General features: G+C 42.9%; 1 protein-coding gene across 1 annotated transcript in view; it reads right to left on the bottom strand.

Annotated features, from left to right (window-relative positions):
* The window catches only part of NRG2 (neuregulin 2), a 283,100-nt gene that overhangs the window by 34,846 nt on the left and 223,305 nt on the right, over positions 1-24,949 (bottom strand). Inside the window, exon 6 of the mRNA XM_067566827.1 lies at positions 9,917-9,975. Coding sequence (XP_067422928.1) covers positions 9,917-9,975 — 59 coding nt within the window. The remainder of the gene's footprint in view (positions 1-9,916; positions 9,976-24,949) is intronic.

Consider the following 24,949-nt stretch of genomic DNA (forward strand, 5'->3'; position numbering starts at 1 on the left):
CAGTACAGAGTGTGAGTCCAAATCACATCTGCTTCGAGAGAATCACGCTTATGTCTTTACAGTTCTGTGAACATGAAGACCTCTCACTTTGGGTGAGACTCCCATCGACTTCAAAGGGAGCCAGACTGGGCCCTAAGAGATACCGTGGATTCTACTTAATCGCAACTTCTCGGTTCCCAGTTAAAAGTTACTAATACGTAGAAGATGCCAATAAGCGCAAGGCACTCTTTTTCAGGGGGATACATAGAAAAATGAGCACGGAACAATGATACTCTACCTTGTAAAGTACACTAGTTTTGAAACTGTTTATTACGCTTCAGTACTAAAGAAAACCAAAACGACATGCAGTAATGGATACATTACGTCGTGTACCACAATGCTTAGAGCAAATTTAGGAAATTTCAGTTTACTATGTGCTAAGAAATATTGTAAAGCAGAACACAACTTTACAGTATTGTATGAAGCAAAAACTTCTAAAATAACCCAAAGAAAACTTATCCCTTACAGTATAATGTCTCTGTATGCTGAATAATACTGTACTTAGTTGGTGCTCCTTATGTGTTACACAAATTAAAGCAGCACAAGATTTTACAACGAATACAAAAATTAATACAAATAAAAAATGTTTTTTTAAGAACAAAATTTGTCCAATGTTCTCAGTGTTCTACATGTTGCCACTGCTACCTGCAAATCCTTCTCAATGTTACATGTACCCTCATAACCGTTCCAAAAGCCACTACCCTGGCATATACTGCAAAAAAATGTCACAGCTGTTCTGTGAGGGAACGCTCTTTGGGTTCATCATCAGAGGCATTATCCTCTTGTACCTCATCAATCTGGTGGGGCTTTTCAGCCGCTACTGTCTCCAGAAGTTTAGCATAAAAAAGCTCACCTTACATCTCCATGACTGTCAAACTCAACAATGGCCTCCAATTCCTCTGCAGTTGCATCTTCAAGAATAGAAGCACTGGCCAGCACATCAGTGTTCACCAGGCCGTCGTTTTCTGTTGATGAAAACCCTCCCTTTCTGAAGCAGTTTAGAACAGTCTGGGGGAGAACAGTGGCCTAAGACTCTGTAGCAAGATGAAGTTCATCAGCTTTGAGTGGTCCTCAGGGAAATAACAAGGGCACTTACTCTTTCCAATCCCATGTGAGGCCATTTCTCCATCCCATCCATGTTGGCACAACACAACCATGGGATGCGGCCCCTAGCATTTTTCCCTCCTCTAGGTTCTTCTTTCAGCATGCCGAGGCCAATCGGGAAAGCCCAGGTAGAAGAGACGCGTTGCAACAGCACTGAGGATACTGCATGGTTGGTACTGTTCTAGAACTCTGAGTAGGCCATCTGCCTGTCATTCAGTGGCTGTCAGAAGGTCAGTGTCTCGTTTCTTGCCATGCTCCTTACTCCAGTCCACTGACTGAGCCACCCATCCAAAGGATTAAAGTCCTTCCCTTGCTCTGCCATCAGCTGATTCACTTTCTGTTTCAGCATCAGCCCCCAGAGTCGAGCACCTTGGCCAAACTTATAGTTAAACCAGAGCCATAGGGCTTCACTAGCATCTGCCTCCTTTCCTTCACATTAGTGCCTCAGTTCTAGGGGGGTAGCCATGTTAGTCTGTATACAGCAAAGACAATGAGAGTTCTGTGGCACTTTAAAGACTAAATTTAATATTTGCAGACATAAGCTTTCGAGAGACTTAGCTCTCTTCTTCAGATGCAGTAATACAGAAAATAGGTAACACAGAGGTATCTTACAGGTATCCAGGTGCATTGAGAACAATGGGGGAGGTGGAGTCCGGTACTTAAGACCTAATGACGACCATTGATAAGACCATTAGGTTTTCTTTGGGAGAGGAGAACCCAACCCAGTAAAACTGGGACTTCCCAAAGTAAATCCAGTAAATGTTCTGTGGCAGAGATTGTAAGCCTATGCAGTATCTTTGGGCACCATTTATTAAATGTATGAATGACTGATGTATGATTGTGTTCTACTCCACTGGGTGGGGGGTTACCACAGAGCCTCCAGGAATCAAAAACTGGGGAGGATGATTTGGGAGAGTCACTCAGTCTAACCAAGTCCAGAGAGGTGCCACCCCTAGGATGGTTTGCATAGACTGTTTCAAACTGGGTTTATAGAGACTCAAACAAAGAAAGGGCTTTGGGTCCAGGAAGGCTGAGTTTGAACTGATATAGGGTTTCTTTCTGATCTGAAAAACAAAGAGGATCTTCTGACCAAGAGGGGCCTTCAACTCTTGTGGAAGGACTGGAAAGACTCTAGCCTATGAGGGCCCCATAAGACTGGTGGGTGACTTCTGGTAAGTTTAGTGTGTGTTTCATTCTGTTCATTATCTTTATTATGTTTTCTCTGTAATGCTTTTATCTTAAGAATAAATGTGCTTGCTTAGAAAGAGCTGTGTGGTAACTTGTGACTGCTGGCAGTGCACTGTTTATATCTCTCGGAGAGAAAGCAATGCACAGGCACTGGTAGACTGGCTTGCTGGGCATATCACAGTGGACGACAGGGAGCTATGTAGCCTTAAAACCCCCAGTCAGAAGGGAGTGTGACAATGGTCTCTGACTGGAGGCAGGAGATGGCTAGAGATCTGACTGGACACTCCTGGGGCAGACCATGGAGAGGGACATACAGGTGCAATTACCCTGAAACTAACGTGTTCAGTACTGGAGAATCTCTGCATTAGAAAGGCCATTTTATTGCCAATATTTATTTAGCAGCAACATACCTGCAGCTAGAAGAACATCACCAAGATCAGTTCGGTTTTGCTGGAGATTCCCTGAGGGGTGAAGCACTCACGATGAAGAGAAATATAACCTCAATGTTTAGGAGAGGATGGCATTGGTGAGATTACTTCAGCCTTCCTTTAGGGAAGCAATTTTGTCTTAAATTTTAGGAAGACACAGTGGCAGCATGTTTTGTCTTAATGGGTTTTGCCCCTGATACCTGCCTAGACTGAGGAAATTGTAGTCGCTTTAATGGCAACAAGAAGACAATGCCCGACTGTTCAAGTCACCACAAAATATCAGGCATTTTGATGAATGAAGTGTCAGGCTAAATATGGAAATGATTCTATCACTTACATCTGAGAATTTATCTCGACATCTATCTCTATGGCTCCTGTTACCTTAGCACGTGAACGCTTATTAAGATGCCATATTATGTGGAATTAGGCCTCTCAAATTGTCCCAAAGATCTACCTCCCAAGACTATAGCAAAAGTAAGTGTAGTGTGAACTTCCAACAGCGTTGGGGAGTTTGCGTTATGATGCAAGTGTAAATGCTGGTAGATGCCTGATGAAGTATAGGCTTCTAGTGGAGACAGCTTGCAAATGTTCCACCTGCAGATTACAAGCTGAGATCACTGACCACCTGACTGTGCTTTGTCCCTCTACCACTGCACATCAACACATGACCAGTCCCTCAATGCTGGCCAGAAGCCTTGGGAAAGTTTATAACAATCTCCCCAAACGTATATGTAACCTGGGGTTGGACACTGTGCCCCAGTTCGTGGTGCTAATAAAACAGAAAATCTTGAGATTTGGCTAAGTGTGCTGTGACAGCTCAATCAGGAAGACAGAGAAGACTTCATTGAAGAGGCAATAGCTGCTGCAGCTATGGCTTTAAGAGGCTTTCTCTGCCAGGAAAGATCAGCATTACATCCAAAGCCATGGCACTCCTTATGGAACAGGATTATATTGTAACAACCCTATAGCAGAACCAATGGAACAGATTTATGGAATAGGGACTGTGCAGTCTGAGCTATGCTGCTGCAACGTTTTGTTGGCAAATTCTGTTCTTGGGTCTTGATCTAGCTCTTTTGCTGCTTTTTATGCTACGCTGCCACACTAGAAGCAAAAGATGGTGGAAATTTAAGTAAAAGCACACTCTTTGTACTATGCAGCACAATAGAAGCACAAGATGGTGGAAACTTAAGTAAATAAAAATATTTGGATGTATACGTAGTGCAGCCATGTGGTGCCAATAACGTTTTATGTGGCAGCAAAATTTTGAAGTGAATGCGAATGAAAGAAAGAGACAAAATTTCCACTTCTATTTGCTTAAGAATTCAAGACGGCTATTACTGTCAGAGCTCTGCTCTTGGCTGAGAGAAACTGGAGTCTGAGCAGACTATAACTGAAACTGTAATACGTTTAAAACAAGGAGACTTTCTTAACTGGTTTAACATATTCCGATGTAAGGATATGGGGCTTTTATCCAAAGCTCACTGAATTCAGTGGAAAGATTGCTATTAATTTCAAAGGCCTTTGGACCAGGCCCATGTTCAGGGACAAATCCTCAGATACAGAGAAACAACTCTTACTGGTGTCAATGGGAGGTGGATAATTACACCTCAGGGCAAAATTTGGGCCAGACACTGAAGTTTTAAATGTTCTAAGGGAAACTATTGTCCCTTAGGTTGCAAAAGAGACTTTGTGGGTAATACTGCCCTCAATCACCATATCACAACATGCATCACTTTTTCAGGCTACAGAAGGATAGTTCTGTTCTATAAATGTATAGTCCAGTCACTCTACCATATATATAGTGGAGAGGCAAAGGAGGAACAACTGTGCTATAAAACCATGCACACGTATCAAAGGTTGCTGATATTCACGAGAAGAAGCTTGGTGGCACTTCAGGATACAGCATGGGCTTAACAAAGAAACACCGAAAAATTACGAACAGGGAACACAAAGAGTGGAGTGCTTTTACACTTACAGTTTGATCTAACTATTGTTAAAACAGTAGGGTGGGGAGAGAGCAGGCAGAATGGATGGCAAGATTGTGATATTAAAGTTAACTCAGCCAGTCAGGAAGGTTAAGAGTTCTTCATTTGCACATTACATTTTTACTGGTTAAAATGCAGCCAAAGTCATTCTGTTTCACTGAGGTTTTACACTTTAGGTCATATTTCAAGCTATGGCTCTCACAGACCTCTGATTACATCACAGCTCTGAGATATGACTTTTATAAGCTGACAGAGGATATTATGGCTGCATGCTTCAACATTCTTGGCTTGCAATCTATACGATTATTATAATATCCATATTGCTGTCTATATATATATATATATATATATATATATATATATATATTACACATATGTAATTATAATAGTGCAGAGACATAATTACACATAAACATGAAGAGTGTGAAATGAAAAATACTTCCACAAGATGATTTGATGATTCCATAACCAGTGGAGATAAGCCTAGACTTTTCATTTAATAGGACTCTAAAATATCAAAGATGCTTCCCTCTTTTAAATATTTAATTACGTTCGGTATGCATTTTAAATTCATTGTTCTCCCTTAATCTAAATTAAAAATTATTTAAGTGTCTTTCTACTGTAGGTCACAAACCTGTTGATAGTATCTATCCAGCAAACAGCTCTATCCCACAAGTTGTTTAAACATGGTCAACTTTAGGTGCGCAGGCCCTGATCTTGCCATATGTTTCACAAGACTGGGTGCCCGAACCAGTGCAGAATCCAATGAAATCAGTGGAGTTCCTCATGGTCATGGGGGTGCTAACAAGTACATCCAAAGCAGAATCAGGACCTTATTTATTTGACTTATCCTTTGATATATATCTTAGATATCTTTTAATCTCAGTAAATCTGTCATTCCTCCCCCTATCATTTTAACTCGTTGTTTTTGCCATTGTCTCTAATAGTGTTTGTGGTACCCTGCATGAATAGGGTAAAACAACAGTTCTAATTGGAGTATTTGTCCTTGTGGCTCCCACATTTGCTGCTCCTGGGCCATATGCACAACACCACATGTGGTAGCCACATGGACAAAACATCTCCAAGGACCACAGTTACTGTTAAATAAGTAATTAATCTTTACACTTTTTGGTTTTGTTCCAATATTTCCACACATTTCTGATTATTTTTGTATTACAACAAACATAACTACATGCAGTATTCATTGTAACGATCTATGGACAAATCCTGACATCCTTACTCAAATTTTACACAGGCAAACTCCAGCTGATGTCAATTGCCATTCCCCTACATAAGGGCTAAATTAAAACGGAGTTAAAAATCTCCGGATTTCTTCCAACAGTGCTAATTTCAGTGAGTTTCTCTGTATTCATCTGGAAAAAAAATCCCTCTACCAGCAGATGAAAAACTGAAACAGTATAAGCACGATCCAGAAAAAAATGTCATTTCAATATTTTAAGTGTATTGTCACAACATAATTAGAATTTCTCATGATGACAGCTTCTGGAGGCACTGCATAGTGTAAAATATAGAAGGACAATAATGAGCAACATGGACTTGCAAGAGCCACTGAATCACATGATCAGAAGAACAAAGTGGAAAACCTTTCTATAGGGAGAGAAATCATCCAATTGGTTCAGTTTCTCCATATCATAAATATAGGTTCTGTGAACAGATTCTTCTATTGGAAAAGAAGAAGTGTTACCTGGCAAATAGATAGCACGATCCTGCATCCACTGAAGTCAATGGGATTTTCAAGATCTGAGTAAATACAGAGTATGGACTCTAGAGTTTAGCCCAGTCAGGATGCACAGTCACTCTCAGGAAGTACCCTAAACCTGACCTGATGGAACCCTGAATGAGGATGCATCCTCCTCTGTATCTGGCCTACATGCAGCAGAAGGGTCTATCATCATGTCAGGCTAGTGTCCTGAACTTGTATCAATTTGCAAAGGATCAGCCTCTGCCTCTTGGTTATGACTCCCAGTAAGCATCAATTATTTAATATTTATATTACAGTAGTGCACAGAGGCTCCAGTTGGCCTATGAGCATCTAAAAAAATTGAATACACGTTTAATAATGCTTTAGAGTGGTCATAAGTATTAATTATTTTACTTAATGATTTGTTATGCATTGACAATGTGCTCAGAATATGAATCACAAGGCACGTTTCTTTTATTTTCCTGGGAAATTTTTCCTGGACCTGACTGAATCTGTTTCAGTTTTTGATCTGTCATCACTTGCATTGCATGAAGTGGGAAGGTAATTAAAGGGGCAATACTAACTTTTATTGGGTCCCATATTTAGATTGTGAAAAAAAAACAATCAAACAAAATAACACAAGAGAAATGTTATTTTTTTCCTTTAAATCTTCCACTTAGAAAAATTTGAAACCAAATACACATTCTTCTGCTGTGTTTGTAATCCAAACATTGCAGCATTGCAAACCTGAAAATGAAACCAGCTATAAATAAATGAACTGAGACAAATGTAAAAAGTAAACTAATAATTAGTGAAAGGTAATCTGGACGTTTAATAATCAGTGGGTGATTAAGTGATGTGGGTTTGTTTGTAATATGCAATTTTAAAATTGATAGGGTCATTTTAAACCATGAATATAATAAAAAATTCTCACCACCAATGAAAAAAGTCACATTTTTAGTCTTGCAAAGCATAGTTTCTTCTTGCCAGGAGTTTCTGACAAAAGAAAAGTCACTTTTCACTGACACAGAACTCATTGTTTTCATTAAAAAAGCTATTTTTATTGCCCGAAAGAGACAACATTTCTTTGCAAAAATTATGACACTTCTCCCTGATAAGATTACATCTTCCATGATGCAATACAGCCTCCCCTCTGACCAAGTGATATGGTGCATCATGGGAGTTACATCACCCTGTGTGCATCGCTGTAAATATAGCCTTACCAGGGAGCCCATAGGGGAAAATAAAGGCATTGCACCTGAACTATAACTCCCACAAGTCAATGCACTACTGTAGGGAAATGCAGTTTAATGTTGAAAACCAACTCCAATGAACTATTTTGGGTCAGTTCACAAAATGTTCTGATTCGAAAATATCAAAATGTGCCATTTTGATCAAAAAAGCTGAAACAAAACATTTTGCCATTTCCTTTTTTTTTTTTTTTTTTCAATGTTTTGTTCCACAAAAAAATTTGATATTTAAACTTTGCATCCCAATTTGGGGCAAAAACAAAACGTTAAAATAGCAAAATTTTCCATGGGACAGAAATTCCAATTTTCACTCATTTCTAGCCAAATCCTCATTGACAAAGCCCACTGTGTCGTGTTTGTGCATGTGGTAGAAACTATTATAAAGTTTACAATTGCCAGATGTTACTATATAGTTACTATTCTAAGTATAAGGGAGAAACTGGGGTGCTCTAGGAATTTGTAAAGACAAATCTTAGATACCACCAGGTATGTGGTGAGGTTGGCAAATAAAGACATCTCAATGGTGACCTCTCTGTATAGTTTCACTTATAAGGATCTAGGGTTCTTTAGCTATAAGGCTTACCTTTGATGAAAATTAGGGGCAAATAATAGCCAGATGAACTGAGCAAGTTTATAAAATATATCCTGTGCAATGCTCTAAATCCTTATATTGCACATGGTGTACATTTTGCAGAGCAGCGAAATAATGACAAAAGCTCAGGAGAAATATCTGGGCGAACATTTCAGAAGTTCCCAGTCCCTGTTCACAAACCTCATGAAACACGAATTCTGAAGGAATGGCTGAGCTACCAGAACTCAGGACACAACTGTAAGCCAGGTAGCAAGGACCCCCACAGTGAGCACAGGCTGTTACTGGACACAACAAATGTTAGCACATTTGGTCAACGGAGCGGCTGCAGCTAATACACAGCCTCATTCTGCAACTTTTATTCATTCTGAGCAGTCCCATTGAAGTCAATGGGGCTCCTCACGTATGTACTTCTCAGTGTAAAGGTTGCATAATTGACCATTTGAGCAGGCAAACGCCTGAAGCCCTTACCTGGGACTGAATTCTTATTTACACTGGTGTAAATCCAGAGCAAGTCCAGTGTCTTCAGTGGTGCTACTCCTGATTTACACTCAGATCAGCATTTTGTCCTGAGTTTTACACGCCCACTACAAACTCCCGCTGACATGGATACAATGGGAGTTTGTCTAAGCAGGGACATAGTAAAAATGAAGGACTCAGTCAACAATGTCAGGCATGTTGGAGGCAGTGTAAATCTGCCTTATCCCATTAGGGGGGATCTCTACTGCTACACCCCTTCAGGACCTCTGAAAGGAGAAGCCATCAACCATCCCTCAGAGAAGATTTCAGGCAAAGACTTCAGACTTCAGTGTGTGAAGCTTGGCTTAGCTTCTGGAAAAGTAAACACAGCCTAGTCTCTGAGAAAATTCAAAGAAATATTGTGAAGGCCAAAACTATAACTGGATTCAAAAAAAGAATTAGATAAATTCATGGAGGATAGGTCCATCAGTGGCTATTAGACAAGATGGTCAGGGACACAGCCCCATGCTGTCGGTGTCCCTAAACCTCTGACTACCAGAAGCTCAGACTGGACAACAGGGGATGGGTCACTCAATGATTGCCTGTTCTGTTCATTCCCTCTGATGCACCTGGCATTGGCCATTGTCAGAAGGCAGGATACTGAGCTAGATGGACCACTGGTCTGAGCCAGTATGGCCATTCTTCTGAAATAATTGGTAGTCTTCAGCCCAGCTCTACCTGTGATTCCCAAACTGGTACAGAGAATCTCACAGATCCCACTTTCCAAGTTCAGAAAAAGATTCCTGTGCATTGTACAAAGCAGTTCCTCGTGTGATAATAATGTTAATAGAGGTTCCCCATCACTCACTCTGTTCTGCACAACACACACAAAAATCTTTGCTTATTTGGACTTTGCATGAAAAGAGCAAACTGTAAAATCTGATATTACATTCAATTACAAGTGAAAGCAAGAACCACTCAAAATGATTGTGAGACAGTGAGGGCTTTCATTTTCCTCTTAGCAGCACTCCCTTAGCTCCCATTAATGTCAGCCAGAGCTAGGCGGCAAAAAAAAGAGGAGAATGGGGCCCTAAGGAATGGAAGAGCCTGTTTTAAAGATGTCATATAGCGCTACGATAACCAGGGAGAAAGAGAAGTAGAAAGAGACATACTGGAGAAGCTGATCATTGCGAAGTGCTCACACCGGTCCCCGGTGAATTCGATTGGACACCTAATGAAAGAAAGAAAACCAGAAAGAGAGAAACAAGATAGCAAAATGATATCCAAGTGGACTGAAATGTGGCCCCTCCTGATGCCACCTCAGATCCCTTCCATGATTCCTATGAGTTTGCTTTCAGCCTGGTCCCTTACCTGTTTCCCTAAGCCCTAACCCAAACATTGTATCAAAACACACCCCTGGCTAGACCACTCTAAGTCCAGCGCTGCGCTGTGCCCAGGAGATTTAAGTAGTCTGGTGCAATTTTTGTCTTCAAACATACTTTGCTTAGGGTCTGGCATGTACAATCGCAAAGGCAGTTTTTCCAAACATCTCTGTCCGAAGAATCCATTTGGACATCTGGAGGAGGAAAAGGGGACAAATCACAGAACAAATCTGGCAGCATCCTCGAAGCTATGGTTAGAAATAAAAGTGCATAGTGATGAATGGAAAAATAAAGTTAAAAGCTTCATGTACAGTCCCTGCATTTAATCTTTGCTTTGCTTAATTAGGCTGCGTTTATACTAATATTCTGGGGGGTTTTCCCGGTCTCCAGGCAAACCCATCCTTTCATTCTAGGCCTGTCACCTTCCTACTCACCTGCCCACTGCTGATCACCTCTACCAGCTGCCACCTGACAGGAGGGGTAGGGCAGGCTGTTGCTACTGAGCTAACTTCTTGGAGACTAGCGTTAATGTCACTATCTACACAGACTGGCAGCCAGTGTCCCAGAATGACAGAGATATTTGGGAGTGATGAACAGCAAGCACCCCACTCCTCCTAACGCTGTTATTCCCAAAAGGCACTGCCGGAAGCGCCAGCATTCTGCCAGGGGAAACTGTTACGTTAGGGTTATGGAGAGGGCATTCTCAATGGTCTTCCATGTTAAGAGACAGAAAATAAAGCTGTACTGGAACAAGCTCTTGAGAGTCTGTCCCATTGCTGGGGTCTCATGACTACCGCAGTCACTATTACTGTGCCAGGATGATCTGCAAGCACAGGGGCGAATTCTGCCATCAGTTACACAAGTGGAAATCCAGAGGAACTCCATTCAAGTCATTATGCTGGTGAAACAGGGTAGAGATTTGCTTTGCGGCTCAGGTGCAGCAGCAAAGCAATGAAATGCATGGACCAGATCCCTGAATCTGTCTAGTTATTGGGGTTCAGTGTTGGGGGGTAGGGTTACAAATGGGAGGCACTGAATCATGAGGTTTAACACTGATGTATGCAGCATGCTGTTGGCAAGACCACTTCAAAAGGCTGGAAAAGTTGCTTTGTCCAAAGGCTCTTTTTACTTGACCCACAGGAATGAACCTCAAAAAAAGCTGGAGTCTGGAGGTTTAACCCTAACAATTCCAAATGACTCTCCAAAACCGATGAAGGCTCCTTTCTTCCTCGTTCTCCTTCCCCACCCTTTCTCCTAACCTAATGAGGTAATTCCCCAACACAATCCTTACCTCTCCCTGACTCTCAGTTCCCTCTGTCTAACCCAGAGAGCCCTCTCTCTGGTTCCAAATGAGCTCTCTCATCACCCACCTCCCCCTCCTGGCACAGGCTGCCTAACCTTTTGTGGTATCACAATGGCCAGGGACAGGGTTGCCTCCTATGGACTGTTCAGTCTTCTGGGCTCTGGCTGGCTGCCGTCTTTGTATATTATACACACTAGAACTTCCCCATTGTCAGCCCCCACCTACCAGATTAGTTTGCCCTGGGCTCTTGTTCTGGGGAGATCCCACTACGCATGAGATTGAAAACAACAGTTGGTCCTAGACATGACTGCTAGATCCCTATCAGCCTATCAGCTAGATCCCTATCAGAGATCGAGAGATATGTTTCATCAAAGAAAGGAAAGTGGGAAGCTAGATGTTGGGGCTGTTTCATGTTTCTCTCCCACTCCATTATATATTCCCCATCAAAGTTGCAGTTGTCTTGATATATTTTTAAATGTCTAGTTTCAACATGAACTCAGGATGAATGGATTATGGTCAGCACTTTAGTTCTTATGTGCAATTTATCTGTTCTACAGAGGGAAACCTATTATCATAATCACAGTATAATCAGCATTTTAGGCTCATGCAGGAAAAGGGAATTTGACACCAAATTCCTCCTCAGCAAACTTTACTGACTTTTCTGAAGTTACACCAGGGATGAATCTGACCTACTAGCTGCAGAGTGGCGTACTGGTTTTCATATAATGCTGACTGAATTATTGGCAGCTCCATACTTCATGGAAAACAGAAATCTTCCCTCCGCCAAATTCACATTAGTACTTACTACCAGTCTACAGATAAATTACAGGGGGAAGGAGAAGACTGTTTTTTGAACCATATGCAATGTTTAGCATGATCAAAGCTTTTTAGTTCAAAAGCATGTCGGCAGATTAACTTTGTACTGTTGCTCAAGGGGTAGAATAGAATTTGTTTTTCTTGCCAAATGTATGTTTAGTGGATACACTGTGGATATGCAAATAATTCAGTGGCAATACAAAGAAATGGGCTGCATTTTTGTTTAAAGGAACACTGTTAAATTGTGTGGGGCCCGCATTTACTTGTTTTGTAAAGGATGGAGGGGTTAGAAAATGTAATGTGTGGGAATGTTCTCCTGAACGCTTTACAAATGGAGAGGATTTTGTTTTTTCTTTTTGATTTTAACATTTCTCTCCCTTGTTGGAAACACAAACACACCAGCATGTGTTAGTGCATGAGACCTGGGACTAGGGGGACCATATATTTCCCAAAGGGAAAATGGGACACTGTGCAGGACTCGCCTAAGCCACACACGCACCCACCAGGGGCTCGCCCAAGCTGCCTGCTTCCCACAATGTGGGGCTCCCCCTCCCGCCCGCACAGAGCTGGCCTAAGCCACAGAGCTGCCCAAGTTGCTCGCCTGCGGCCCCCCAAGCCACCTGGCATCACTGCTTGCCCGAGCCACGCCACGCAGAGCTGGCATTGCCACTCACCTCCACCCCTGAACGTTCCTCCAAATCCCTCTAAGGGGGTGCACCCCACCCTTTTGGCTCTTGGTAAGATGCCCAGTTTTACCAAAAAAAGTTGGGACACTGGCCTAGGGCTTAAAAAGGGGACTGGCCCGGGCAATACAGGATGTATGGTCACCCTACCTGGGAAGTTCTTAGGAGGGCCCTGATCCTGTTCGCCAGCTGTGTGATAGTAGAGCTGGCTGGGGCCCTGTCAGCCCTGCAGCGATTACCCAGAAAGGGAAATGCAGATGCCTTTGAGCTAGACTGCCCTCTAACAGGGCATCTCGGGAACTGTGAAGATAGCTTAAAAGCAACCTTGTCCCACTCATTGCTGAATGTGCTGAGTAGACCTCTGGTGCAGCTGAGGTCTCACCTTATACATTCAGAGTCGGATAGGAAATTATGCAGTTCAGGGTCCACAAAATGCTTTGTGAACCTTAGATTAAAGCCTGTATAGAAGTGCAAAATATTATCCATAGAGTTTGGGGCCAGAAGGGACCAATAGGTCAACTAGTCTGACCTCCTGTGTAATAAAGGCCACCCAGGTGCCCCTGCACTAAGCCCATTGACTTGTGTTTGACAGTCCAAGCTGGTCTTGATTTGAACACTTCAAGAGATGGAGACTTCACCACTTCCCTTGGTCATTTGTTCCAATGGTTAATTGCCCTCTGTCAGAAATGTGGACCTGGTGTTTGGCTTGAACTTCAATTGTTGGTTCTTGTTCTACCTTTCTCTGCTAGGTCAATAAGCCTGTTAGCACTCAATGTTTGTTCTCCATTGAAGGTCCTTACACACTGTAACCAAATCAACCTCAAACTTCTCTTTGATCAGCTAAACAGACTGAAATCCTTCTTAATTATTGGTTATGATATTTTTACTATTACTAATGCTATGTTACTATCACAGATACTTCTGCTAACCCCGGGATGGAAAATACCCACTTCCTGGTAACTTTCAACTGGTAAGGCAATGCTACGTATATTAATATGTCATTGTCTCAGCTTCCCTGAGGAGTCAATTCACAGTCACGGAACCTGTTTTTAAAGTGGTACTTTAGGGAGGAATATCACTGCATTTTTAATGTGATGATGACTATGTACACACGACAGTTTACGTCAGTATAAATTATATCTCTCAGGGGTGTGAATAAGCCATCCCCTGAGTGACATAAATTACACCGACCTAAATGTCGGTGTGGACAGTGCTACATCAGCGGGAGAGCTGCTCCTACTGACGTACTTCCTGTCTTTCACAGGGGCTGGAGTAATTAAGTCAATGGGAAGTGGAGTGAATGGGATGCCCATGTTGGCACTCTGGAGGAAGAAAGCCCAGGGCTGTTGAGTGAAAGGAGGACACCCGGATATCTCTGGGGAAATGTGAGTTTGGATAAAAAGATTTGAAGGTTTCATTGTGATTTGGATAAAACACCCAAACTTCTAGATATTCAGCCATCCCAATCCTTTTGACGTCCACCAGTGATACAGATAGATTTATACGTACCGTGTTCAGAAACTTCCAAATGGCTCCAATGTACAGAGGCACTTGAATGCTTTCAAATGCATCCTGTTTATCTCTAAGTTCATTGCCCATGCCTGTCTGGGATCTGAGAAATTATTACAGTGGTGCAGCAGCCACTCTAGTTAAGGATGTGTCTGTTTAAAGGTCAGCCTTTCTAAGTCCTCTAAACTCGACTTACTTAGTCAGATTTCTCTGAAGTTTGGTGTGCCTCAGGAGGGCATAGGGTAGGGTTAGTGACCCAAATTTGCAGCCACGGGAGCAAGTGTTCCACATATATAAGCCCTGAAAAAAATACAATTTAAAAAAAAGTTTCTAGGTGGGGTTTGGTTGTTTTTTGCCCAGAGCTAGAAATCAAACTATTGACATGTTGCAGGTCAAAACAGCCTCAATGTGTTGAGTTTTACCCAAGGTACTGCATGGCACCACTACATTTTTGGGGGACCCAAACTAAGAACACTAGTTTAGAAAATGTCCATTTTTACACTGCACATGCACCAACACAGGAAAACAGCTAGAGGGTTTCCATTCCTGCTGCTTTCTATGCTGTGAAGCTAGAATCCTGTAAGTGCGCTAACATCCGAACACTTACTCAGAAGGCTTTGAAATCTAGTGTGTCTCAGACAGGCATAGGGTAGCATTAGTGAGCCTAATTTGGGGTTATATAACCACATGGTTCCTGAGTTACATTCCCCCTCCTCCCCTGCAAAAAATGGCTCCTTTTGCTGTCTTTTAACGGATGAATCAGAGACCTCTTTGTGGCTGTGAACTCACCCTTCCATTAAAAGAACGAAGGGTAAGTTCATCACAACAGCACATGTAAGACAGAGAGTTTTGGACTCAATGGCTGGAGGTGGCAGCAATTTGTGAGTCACGGCTGGCAATTTTATTGTGTGGAACTGGAATCAGTCTTGGGGGGGCAGAAAGCGGACATGTGACTGCTTCTGGGGATAGGAAGGCTATTGGGGGGGAGAGGTGGAGAAATAGGGGAAAGCGTGTTGGGCCTGGGGAATGGAGGGGGATAAATGGGGATGGATGGCAGGCAAGAGAGCTTCGGGACTCAGGTGAGGGAGGCATTGCAACCCCCAGTTCTGCCAGTTCAGCCCAACATCTCCTGCAACCCAACACTATTTCACTTTACTCAAGACACTGCACGTGAGCTGGGTTATATGAGGCGGGAGGCAATGGTATTAGAAATGTTTGTATACCAGGGGGTGAAGAGTTCAGGGAGATGCGTTCCCTAATTGCGGTAGAGACGCTTCGCTACAGTAGTGGGGAGGGGCCCAGGCTGAAGGGAGGGAATGCATTCAATGGGCGCGGGGCATGGCTTGGGAGGTGTGCTGAAGTACGAGTAGTGAGGACAGCTGATATGTGTGCAGGGCGAGGGGCAACTGACTCAGTATTCTAACTGTGGGACATGATATATACAACTGCCTAAATGATTACTAACGTGCCTTTTTCTGTTAAAAAACCAAGGGCATTCAATGGCAAAAACGCAACATTAATGCAGAATTAAGGTTGGTCAGAAGTAGGTTGTCCCCTTGAAGAATGCTGAGTTGAGTAAAACTCAAATGTATGGAAATGAGGAAATGCACAGTTAAAGTTACCCATCCAACCTTAACTCTGCCCTCTTTCAGCAATGCCCCAATATGCCTCTCTCTCTCTCTCTCTCTCACACACACACACACACATACAACCCTTTACTCTGCCAACCCTACAATTGCTGAAATATACAACTCTTTGCTTCCTTTTACAAGCCCTTCACTCTTGCCCATGGGACAAAAGAGGGGGAGGGAGCTGCCTATGCCACCTTCCCTCTACTGTCTTCAAGTGAAGTGGCTCTTAAACTGTACACATGTGGCATTCTTCCCAGGGAGTTGGGCTGTGTGAGAGTGTATGCCAGGATCTAGCACCTCCTGAATCATACAGTGCCAATGGCCACTGTGAGCATGTACTATGTATAGACACAATGTGCTATAGACATGGGTAAGTCAAAAACATGGAGACCTGGGCGAAGGGTCAGAATCAGGGGGGGAGTATGGGCTGTTATAACAGGGATAAGGGAGAGACAAGAGAGAACATAGGGGGAAATCAAATCAGTATCTTAGATGTCAGTATACTAATGCGAGTAATAGGGGAAATAAGCAGGAAGAAGTGGAAATGCTAGTTAATAAACACAACTATGACTTAGATGGCATTACAGAGACTTGGTGGGATGATACATGTGTCTGGATAGTGTTCAATTCAATAGTGTTCAATGGAATCCTGTGGATGAGAGTGAATAGGGTGTAAAAGGGGACGAAGAACTTGTACATTTCAGCAACTGGGCCTTGGCAGACAAAAATGGGGGGAGGTGTTAACAGGGTATATGAGGCACTGCTGAAAAAAGGTAGAATTAAGGTTGCATTAACTGTGCATTTCCTGGTTTTCAGACATTTGAGTTTTGCTCAGCGTTCTCCAAGGGGACAGCCCATCTCCAAGCAACCTTCACTCTGGATTAGCACAGTTTTTGCCACTGCATTTAACATTTATTTTGTGATAGCATTAAAGACTTCAGACAGGATGGGCTCCATTATGTTAGGCGAGTACTATACAAACATATAACAAAACATAGTCACTGCCCCCAAAAGAATTTAAAGTCTGCCAAGCCTATTTGCAGGTAGTGGGCCAGAATTAGAACATTATTGTGTCTGCATCCCACTGAGGAAGACTGAAAAGTGAGAGAAGAGGGGCAGAGAGAATAAACCCCCGCAGAAGAAATTGGTGAGAAATGAAGCAGCAAAATAAATATATAGTGTCTGTGAAAAAAGATACATAGAGAAATACTAATGCAATAACAGCTACTGTATACACCATCTCCAGGTCTCACTGCTGACAGCCTAACAGTTGAGGGCAGAAAGAGCTTTTTGTCCTTAATATGGTACATAGCACAGGCTCCCTGTGATCTAGAAAAATGTGGGCGTTTATTTTTTAATTATTATCGAATCATTGTTGGAAAAAAAACAGGTTGTAAGCAATAAGACAGAAAAACTTGTGAACTAGAGCAAGTTTTGTGAACGCCAAAACCAGTTTGCATGATCACAAAACCTCTAATTTCTCAAGGTTTACCCATCCTTAATGCAGTCACACAGCTGAGACTCGGCGGGGTCTGGCAATCTACTGAGAAACCGCCACACACATTCTGTGTTCATTAGCTCACTGATTTTAGGGGCAAGATTCCTGGCAGTAAGCGACAGCTATAATGATGCACCTGAAAAGTGTGTAATATCTGATAGCACCTCTAGCTAGGGCTTCCTTTTTTACCTGAGTACCTGCAGCACTAAATTTATGAAGAGCGATATCATTTCTTTAGGGTTATTCCCCCAGAAGTCACAGTTCAAGGTCTCAAACCTTAGAGGATCTGGGCCAACAGATCTGCCTAGAAATATAAGGCATACATTTTTAACAGGGAGGGTAATTAAGGCTTGGTCTACACTTACCTCGGCGATTCAGCAGCAGTCGATGGGAGTTATGCAAAGTATACAAAGAATTTGCGTAACTCCCATCGACTTCTGTGCTTCTCTTCTGCGTGCTGTATTCACTGCACTGCGCCGATGGGAATCACGTTCCCGTCGCTGAAGCGCTACGCCACTTGAGGAGGTGGTTTTAGTATGTCGACTTCTGGATCGACTGAGCGGGTCTTCATTGACCGTCAGTCGATCCAGATAAGTTGATCTGATGGTGACGACTTTGCCACTGTCAGTGTAGACATAGCCTAACTCTTTGAATGATTATCAAGGGTCATGGTGGATTCTCCATCATTGACAATTTTTAAATCAAGACTGGATGTTTTCCTAAAAGCTCTACTCTAGGAATGATTTGGGGGACAGTTCTCTGGCCTGTGTTAGACAGGAGGTCAAACTAGATGATCACAATGGTCCCTTCTGGCCTTGGAATCCAGGACTCTGGGAAGGATACTGCAGAACAATGAGAAATGCATTATCTCTTGCTCCACGTGGCAGGAAGGGTCGAGATGGGAAGCAGTGTACTCCTTCCCTGGGAGTCGGCACGTGCTGTAGGGATTTGGTGACCTCAGTAGAGGTCTCTGGGATCAGGTCACCGTTTGTGATGAAGCACATGGGCTTACACACAGAACATGCAAAAGGAGAAAGTCCCATAAGACTGTTGTTGCTGTGTGTGTGTGTGCGAGACTAGTCTTCAGCTGGGCTTTATCTGTAGCACTGTCTGAGAGCAGCCTTTCTGGCTGTCCCAGGGCAAGTGAGACTCTCTCAGAACCGTGTGCGCCCCAGTAAGTTCCAAAGCTCCTGCATGGCCCATCTGCAGGACGGGTTCTTTCCACAATTAGCATCTCCCATTCCCAGGCTTACTCTTAGTGATGGGCTGGCACCACGGCAGGCTCCACATGGCAGAGGGATTGTGCCTCTAAGCCATAGGTCTATGTTAGGAATGGGGTAGAGCCGCACCCACCTGGGGGGAGCACAACGTCTTGCCTGGCTCCCTGGTCCACACACAGGAGCCCCCATCCTTTAACTCAGTTCCCTCTCTGTGCCTGGCCAACTCCAGGTGGAATGGAGACATTGGCCTGCCTCTGCCCTTCCCCCTTTGGGAGAATCTGCACCCCACCAGGTGCATAGACAGCAGCTCTGTGACTCCCCAAACAATGGGACTGCAGTTGACCTTCTCCCTTGCTCAGAGCATACAAAGGAGGAGGGAAAGCACCTTGCACACCCCCACAGAGTGAGGGACCATCTGGTCCCTGTTTCCAAGCAAGTGCAACCGAATCTTTGCACACTGCTGTAACTTGGCTCTGAGAGGGATCTTTATGGGCTTGTCTATACATGAAATGTTACAACGGTGCAGTCGCAGCACCTCAGTAGACCCTACCCACACCGACGAGAGGCATTCTCCCATCGTAGATAATCCACCTCACTCAAGCCACAACTACAGTAGCGAGCATACAGCTGTAAAATCAGTCATAGCCGCTCTTTGCCGATGGGAGACAGCTCTGCCATTGGCATAATTAAACCACCTCCATGAGCGGCAGTAGCTATATCAGCAGAAGAAGCTCTCCCACCAACATAGCATTGTCTACATCAATGCTACTGTGGGTGTAACTTATGTTATTCAGGGGGGTGTTTTATTCACAACCCTGAGCGACATAAGTTAAACCGACAAAAGTGATAGAGTAGACAAGCCCTGAGAGGCGGAAAAATTCCTCCATCAACCTAGCACCATCCGTCCACACCAGGAGTTAGCTCGGTGTAGCTACAGCTCTCATGCGTGTGGATTTTTCACACTCTGAGAGACATAGCTATGCCGAAGTAAGTTCCCATTGTAGACCAGCTCTGTGTGTCTGTTTTGCCTACCCACTTTCAGATGATACCAGCCTCTAATGGCTGGCATATTCCCTTTACTCCCTGCATTGTTTCTTTAATTAAGGTCACAAGGCCCAGTTGGGAAACTCCTCCGAATATAATGTCATCAGTCACCAAGAATAGCATGAAAATGAAGGTGGTTTGAGATATGCGGATATGAAGAAAATGCAGCAAAAGGACATATTGCGTTTGAATAAGTGAATGGAGAAATGTTTCAGGCATGCTGCCTATTTGCGCAGAGGGCTGAAAAAGAGTATTGTTCTGTCATTATCCCCCAACCAGCCCCCAAGTCATGCACTGGAGCACATCCACAGGTTGTGCTCTACACGACAGCTGATGAGAAGAGGAGAAAGCAGCGAGAGCAAATGCCAAGGCCTTATCCAGAGCAACAACAAAAGGGACACCTTCAGTACAATAAGGTCCAAATTGCAGCTGCCCCACTTCAATGCCCACCACAGACAATGGCACGACTGCTATTGATTTTAGCTGCAGCAGATTGGAATTCCATGGTGTGTTTCTTAAAAAGGGTTTTACAGAAACTGCTGTTTGTGAACCAGGCTCCACATGAGAGCAACAGGCGGGGTGGGGAGCTGAGTACACCCCCGCAGTGCCGTCAGGAACTAAAGCACCTCCGCAAGAGAACCAAGAAGTGTAACTCTCAAATCAGCCTGGACATATACATGACACAGACCATTTTGTCTCCTTGTCTACAATGCAAACAGCAAACAAACCAGGCTTGGCTGACTAAGAGAGTCATCCTGACAGACGGGGATTTTCACCTCTAGGTCATCAGTTTATATGCGGCCCAGATTACATCTGCGGTGTCATTAAGTTGTTACCATCCAGTGGCTATTTGGTGATCTACGTGACATGACCTAGTGGGCATCAGTCTCGTTTCTAGTGGGTGTGTGTCCACGTAGGTATATGTAGCCACTCTAGGCATCCTTAGTCCTGCCTCAGTTTAGGGGGATGGACCCGATGACCTCTTGAGGTCCCTTCCAGCCCTGTTTCTAGGATTCTATTACAAAAGCACCACAACTAGAACCACTGGCCCCCTTGTCAGCAGAGAGGCCGCACACTGAATGGGAAAGAGACTGGATTCTATAGCTGGCCAAATTATTCATTGCAAATAAATTATCCAAATAATTTAGCCCTTCTATCTGTTTGCAAATTGTTCACAAACAGATCCTGAATTCTGCCAATGTATTTATTGTTTTTTATACCTGTCAGATATCACCTTATTGACCATTTACAACCTGTTCACTTTCAGCTTTTCATGGCTTGTTCTTTGTGGGGTGTGACTGGTCAGCTAGTCACATGGCATTGCCTCTGCCCCCTGATGGGGTGACGGAACCTTTTTAAAATAACAAAATGATGAAAAATAAATGGCAAGCTGTTTGCACCATAATTTTGCACACCTGGGGTTGGAGGAGGATATTGAAGCTATAACTGTGTCATGGTGGATTTTATAAATCTGAACCTGCACTCAGGGATCTTGAGAGGAACACTTAATAAATCAAAAATAAATAAAATACGAATTGCGCTTGGAGCATTGCAGTAGGAATTCTTGGAGAAACAGCAGCAGAATATAGAACAGAATGCTGGGAAAGAAACAAATCAGTGATTGCAGAAAAAGAGAGCACTTGAGCTAACACAAGCTAAAGGTGGCTCATGTCACTTTCCTGGAAGAGCACAACTGATAATTTTCTTGTCCTGGCCACATTATTAAATTGATTGAGAAACACTGCATGGATCCTGACACTGTGAAGAAGATGAGCTGTGGAAGCTATGTGAGACAGGAAGTGGGGAGACCTTGGATGCAGAATATCACCTTGACACAGCAACGGTGGTGCTATGGGTAGGGGGCTGAAGGTGTCTATGAAATTTTGCAAAATTCTCTGGATTTTTTTCTCTCATAGTCTGTGGATTTGTTAGGAAAAAATAGATGGGAATCTGTGGAGTTTTTAAGCAACCAGAACCATAAGACATGGAAAATGCTTGTTTTGTTTAGCAAATTATTTATGTACTTTTTTGGGTAGTTTTAAATCAAACTGACTATATATGTCACACACTTGTCTCTTTTTAAAATCCCTACATCCCTGAAATCTTTCATTTTCAGCTTGAGATCTTCCAACTCTCTAGACCTTCCCTCTCCCATAATCCTATGCTGAGGGCCAAAACCAGGACAGAAAGTTCATTTATTGGCATCTTTAAACCTTGCAAGCTGATTCTTGCAGAAATGGCCTTTCATAATTTTGGTTTTGGTCTATAAAGCAAGTGATGGTTTCTGCTCCCATGTCATTTAGAAACAGAGGACTAGGTCCTGACCCATATTGTAGCCCCTTTCTACCCCACTGATAACTAGAGCTGGGCAAAAATTTTTGGACTAAACTATTTCCTCACCAGAAAATGCAGATTCAGGTTGATCAAAACATTTAGTGCATTTGTGTCAAATTCACTGAATTGCTTCAGATGAAAAAAAAATGAAAAACATTCAAAACATTTTCTTTCAAACATTTAGACTTTCCATTAGAAACAATTTTTTTATTTTTTATTTATTTATTTTGGAATTCTACGTAAATTTTATTTCAATTATTTTAAAAGGTAAAAAAAGCTCAAAAGCAAAACAAAATATTTCGTTCAGCCCAACATGAAATGTAATCAGCTTTTTTGATTTCCAAAACACTTGTTTTTACATTTTATTTTAGGTTAATTTGGAACAAGTTCTCCCTCCCCAATTTTTCATTTTGACCACTGAACTGGAAAACTGGTTATCTGCACCACTTTGCTGATGATGTTGAAAGGTTGTAAAGCTGCTTTAACTGGGCAGTTGAGGACTCTGCTGAAGGGGAATCCTGGCTTTGTGCAACCCTCCACCCCACAGCAGAGGGCACATGCCAGTACATGGAAGGGGAAGAGAGTATGGTTGCCTTGGTGATCCCCAGTCAGTGCAATGGCTCCTAAGGGTCTGATAGACAACATCAATATGAACAACCCTAAGACAGCTCTCACTTGTGCCAGGGAGCTGACATCCACCATGGCTGTCCCCAAGATCAGGGGAGTGCATGGATGGTGCACAGCCACCTTTGACCTCTCCCCAATTCATGTACTCAGCCAAGCACAGCTCAACCAGACCCAGTGATCAGGGCCCATCCCCATGTTCCAGCCCAGCAGCTGACATGTGCTTGGATCCTCCCTCTGAAGCTGGAGATTTGTTTGCCCGACTGCAGGTGTTCTGAAGGACTCTGGAATTGGCTTTGACAGAGTTTGAGGATTACTTTTACCTTCAGGGGAAGCTATAAGGCCTATTTCTAAGACTTTTCCTAGCAGGATGGTCTGGGACAGGGTCCAAGGTTCTTCCCACCCCCACATCCCCAAAGGTCAGAGGTTCCTCATTTCATTGGTGCTGTGGGGTCAATTATATATGTATGTGGCACTATAGTTTTTAGTTTATGTGCTTATAGGCTGCAGTATACTTGGGGCCAGTCACTCCTCTCTAAGGTTTAGTTTCAGGTAATCTGTTTGCAGATTCAGGATGACAGCACTGCCTGGGGCATAAACAGATTTTCTTTGCAACCAAAATGTGTAGATTTTTTTTTTTTTACATTAAAGCCTAAATTATGCAAAAACTCTGCAAAGACTCAAAAATCTATGAAGGGATCTACCACAGATTAGAAATTCCATGGCATGTATTTCCATTGACACATGTGTAGATTTTTTTTTTCCCTTCAATGTTGAACAGTATTGAAATGTGATTTTTCAGGCAAAAATTTCACTGAATTTTCTTCCACAGGATTTTAGTGGCCAGAGCAATTTGCTGATGACCCTGCTACGAAAGTTCAATAAAAAACATGGGCCCCCCTCTCTTTCATTTAGAAAATATCTGTGCCATCTCAGGCATGAAGCCACTTCAGGAGAGGAATTAATTTCAGAAGCTGACTGCCACTTTTGCTTCAGAGCACAGCGATAACATCCACAGAAAGAATCTCCTGTGTTTGTGGACCACTCTAAATAATTAAATATGTTCCAGTAAGGTGACTCAGGAGATAAAAGCACATGGTGGACAAGTGGAATGTTCCCAAGTCATATTTCCTGATTGCTGAATCTCTGAAGGGGAATATTGAAAAGGCTGATAATATCATGCTGGTGTAGGAGCCAGAATCTGCTTTCCAAACTGTTAAGGGAAAATAATACCGCCTGGAAAAAGATCTTAGCATCCAAACATTGGACTCATTGCCAGTGATGAAGAGGAACAAAGACCGGGTTTGTAATGAGGTTTACACACCTTTTTTAAAAACACTGTTTTCATTGCATCTCCTGGTATGTTTTATGTAGAGGTAGGTCCAATCCATAAAGTTTAGATTCAGATGTGAACTGCCACAAGGTCTGTGTGTGTTCCCAGCTGGGGTTTTGATTCTGGTGCATTTTTAATTGTATTTTAATGTTTACATTTTAAGTGTCATAAACAGTTTGCTGTGATTCAAAAGTATTTCAACAGGCTGCAAAATGATAGGACCAATGCCCTACAACTCCGTTTCAGTGGAGATGAGGAGTAGATTTTAGGACAGGGACAGGATCCATAACATAGTGTTGAAAGGGCTGAGAAGTATGGCCTTTATTCCTCCCCTCCTCTGCATCTCACCTTCCCTTTCTGAATTCTTCTCTGAGCTGCAATCCCACAAACTGCTGCAGCTCATCATAAACTGTCTTGATAGTCAGCAGACAAGCACATTCCAAATGAATCTGCTCCATATTCTAACATTTGGCTATTCTGTAGTCACCAATCCTTCACCAATCACCAAGAATCCTTCATTTTACAAGAAAAGATAACATATTCTGAGTTAAGCTATCTGAAATTCAATGCATATTTATAAATTCAAATGTCACACTAATTACTAGATAGCCAGGGGTTGCCTCCAGCTCCCCAGGGACTGTACATGACACTGGCCTGAAATCCAGAACTTGCCATATTCAGCCCGATCAGTGTTTAAAAAACCCTGCTAGACCAAGGGATTTAATGTCCAGTATTTCCTAGGACATCAGGAACAGAAGTGAGGGTGTTACATGATAGAAAATCTGGGGTTCTAGTGGAATAGGGTTTGCTTTTCAAGCTCTGGCAGGT

The sequence above is a fragment of the Emydura macquarii genome, unplaced genomic scaffold (assembly GCF_026122565.2).
Source record: "Emydura macquarii macquarii isolate MOO-44397 ecotype Brisbane River unplaced genomic scaffold, CSIRO-AGI_Emac_v2 contig_2768, whole genome shotgun sequence".
NCBI classification, from domain to species: domain Eukaryota; kingdom Metazoa; phylum Chordata; order Testudines; family Chelidae; genus Emydura; species Emydura macquarii.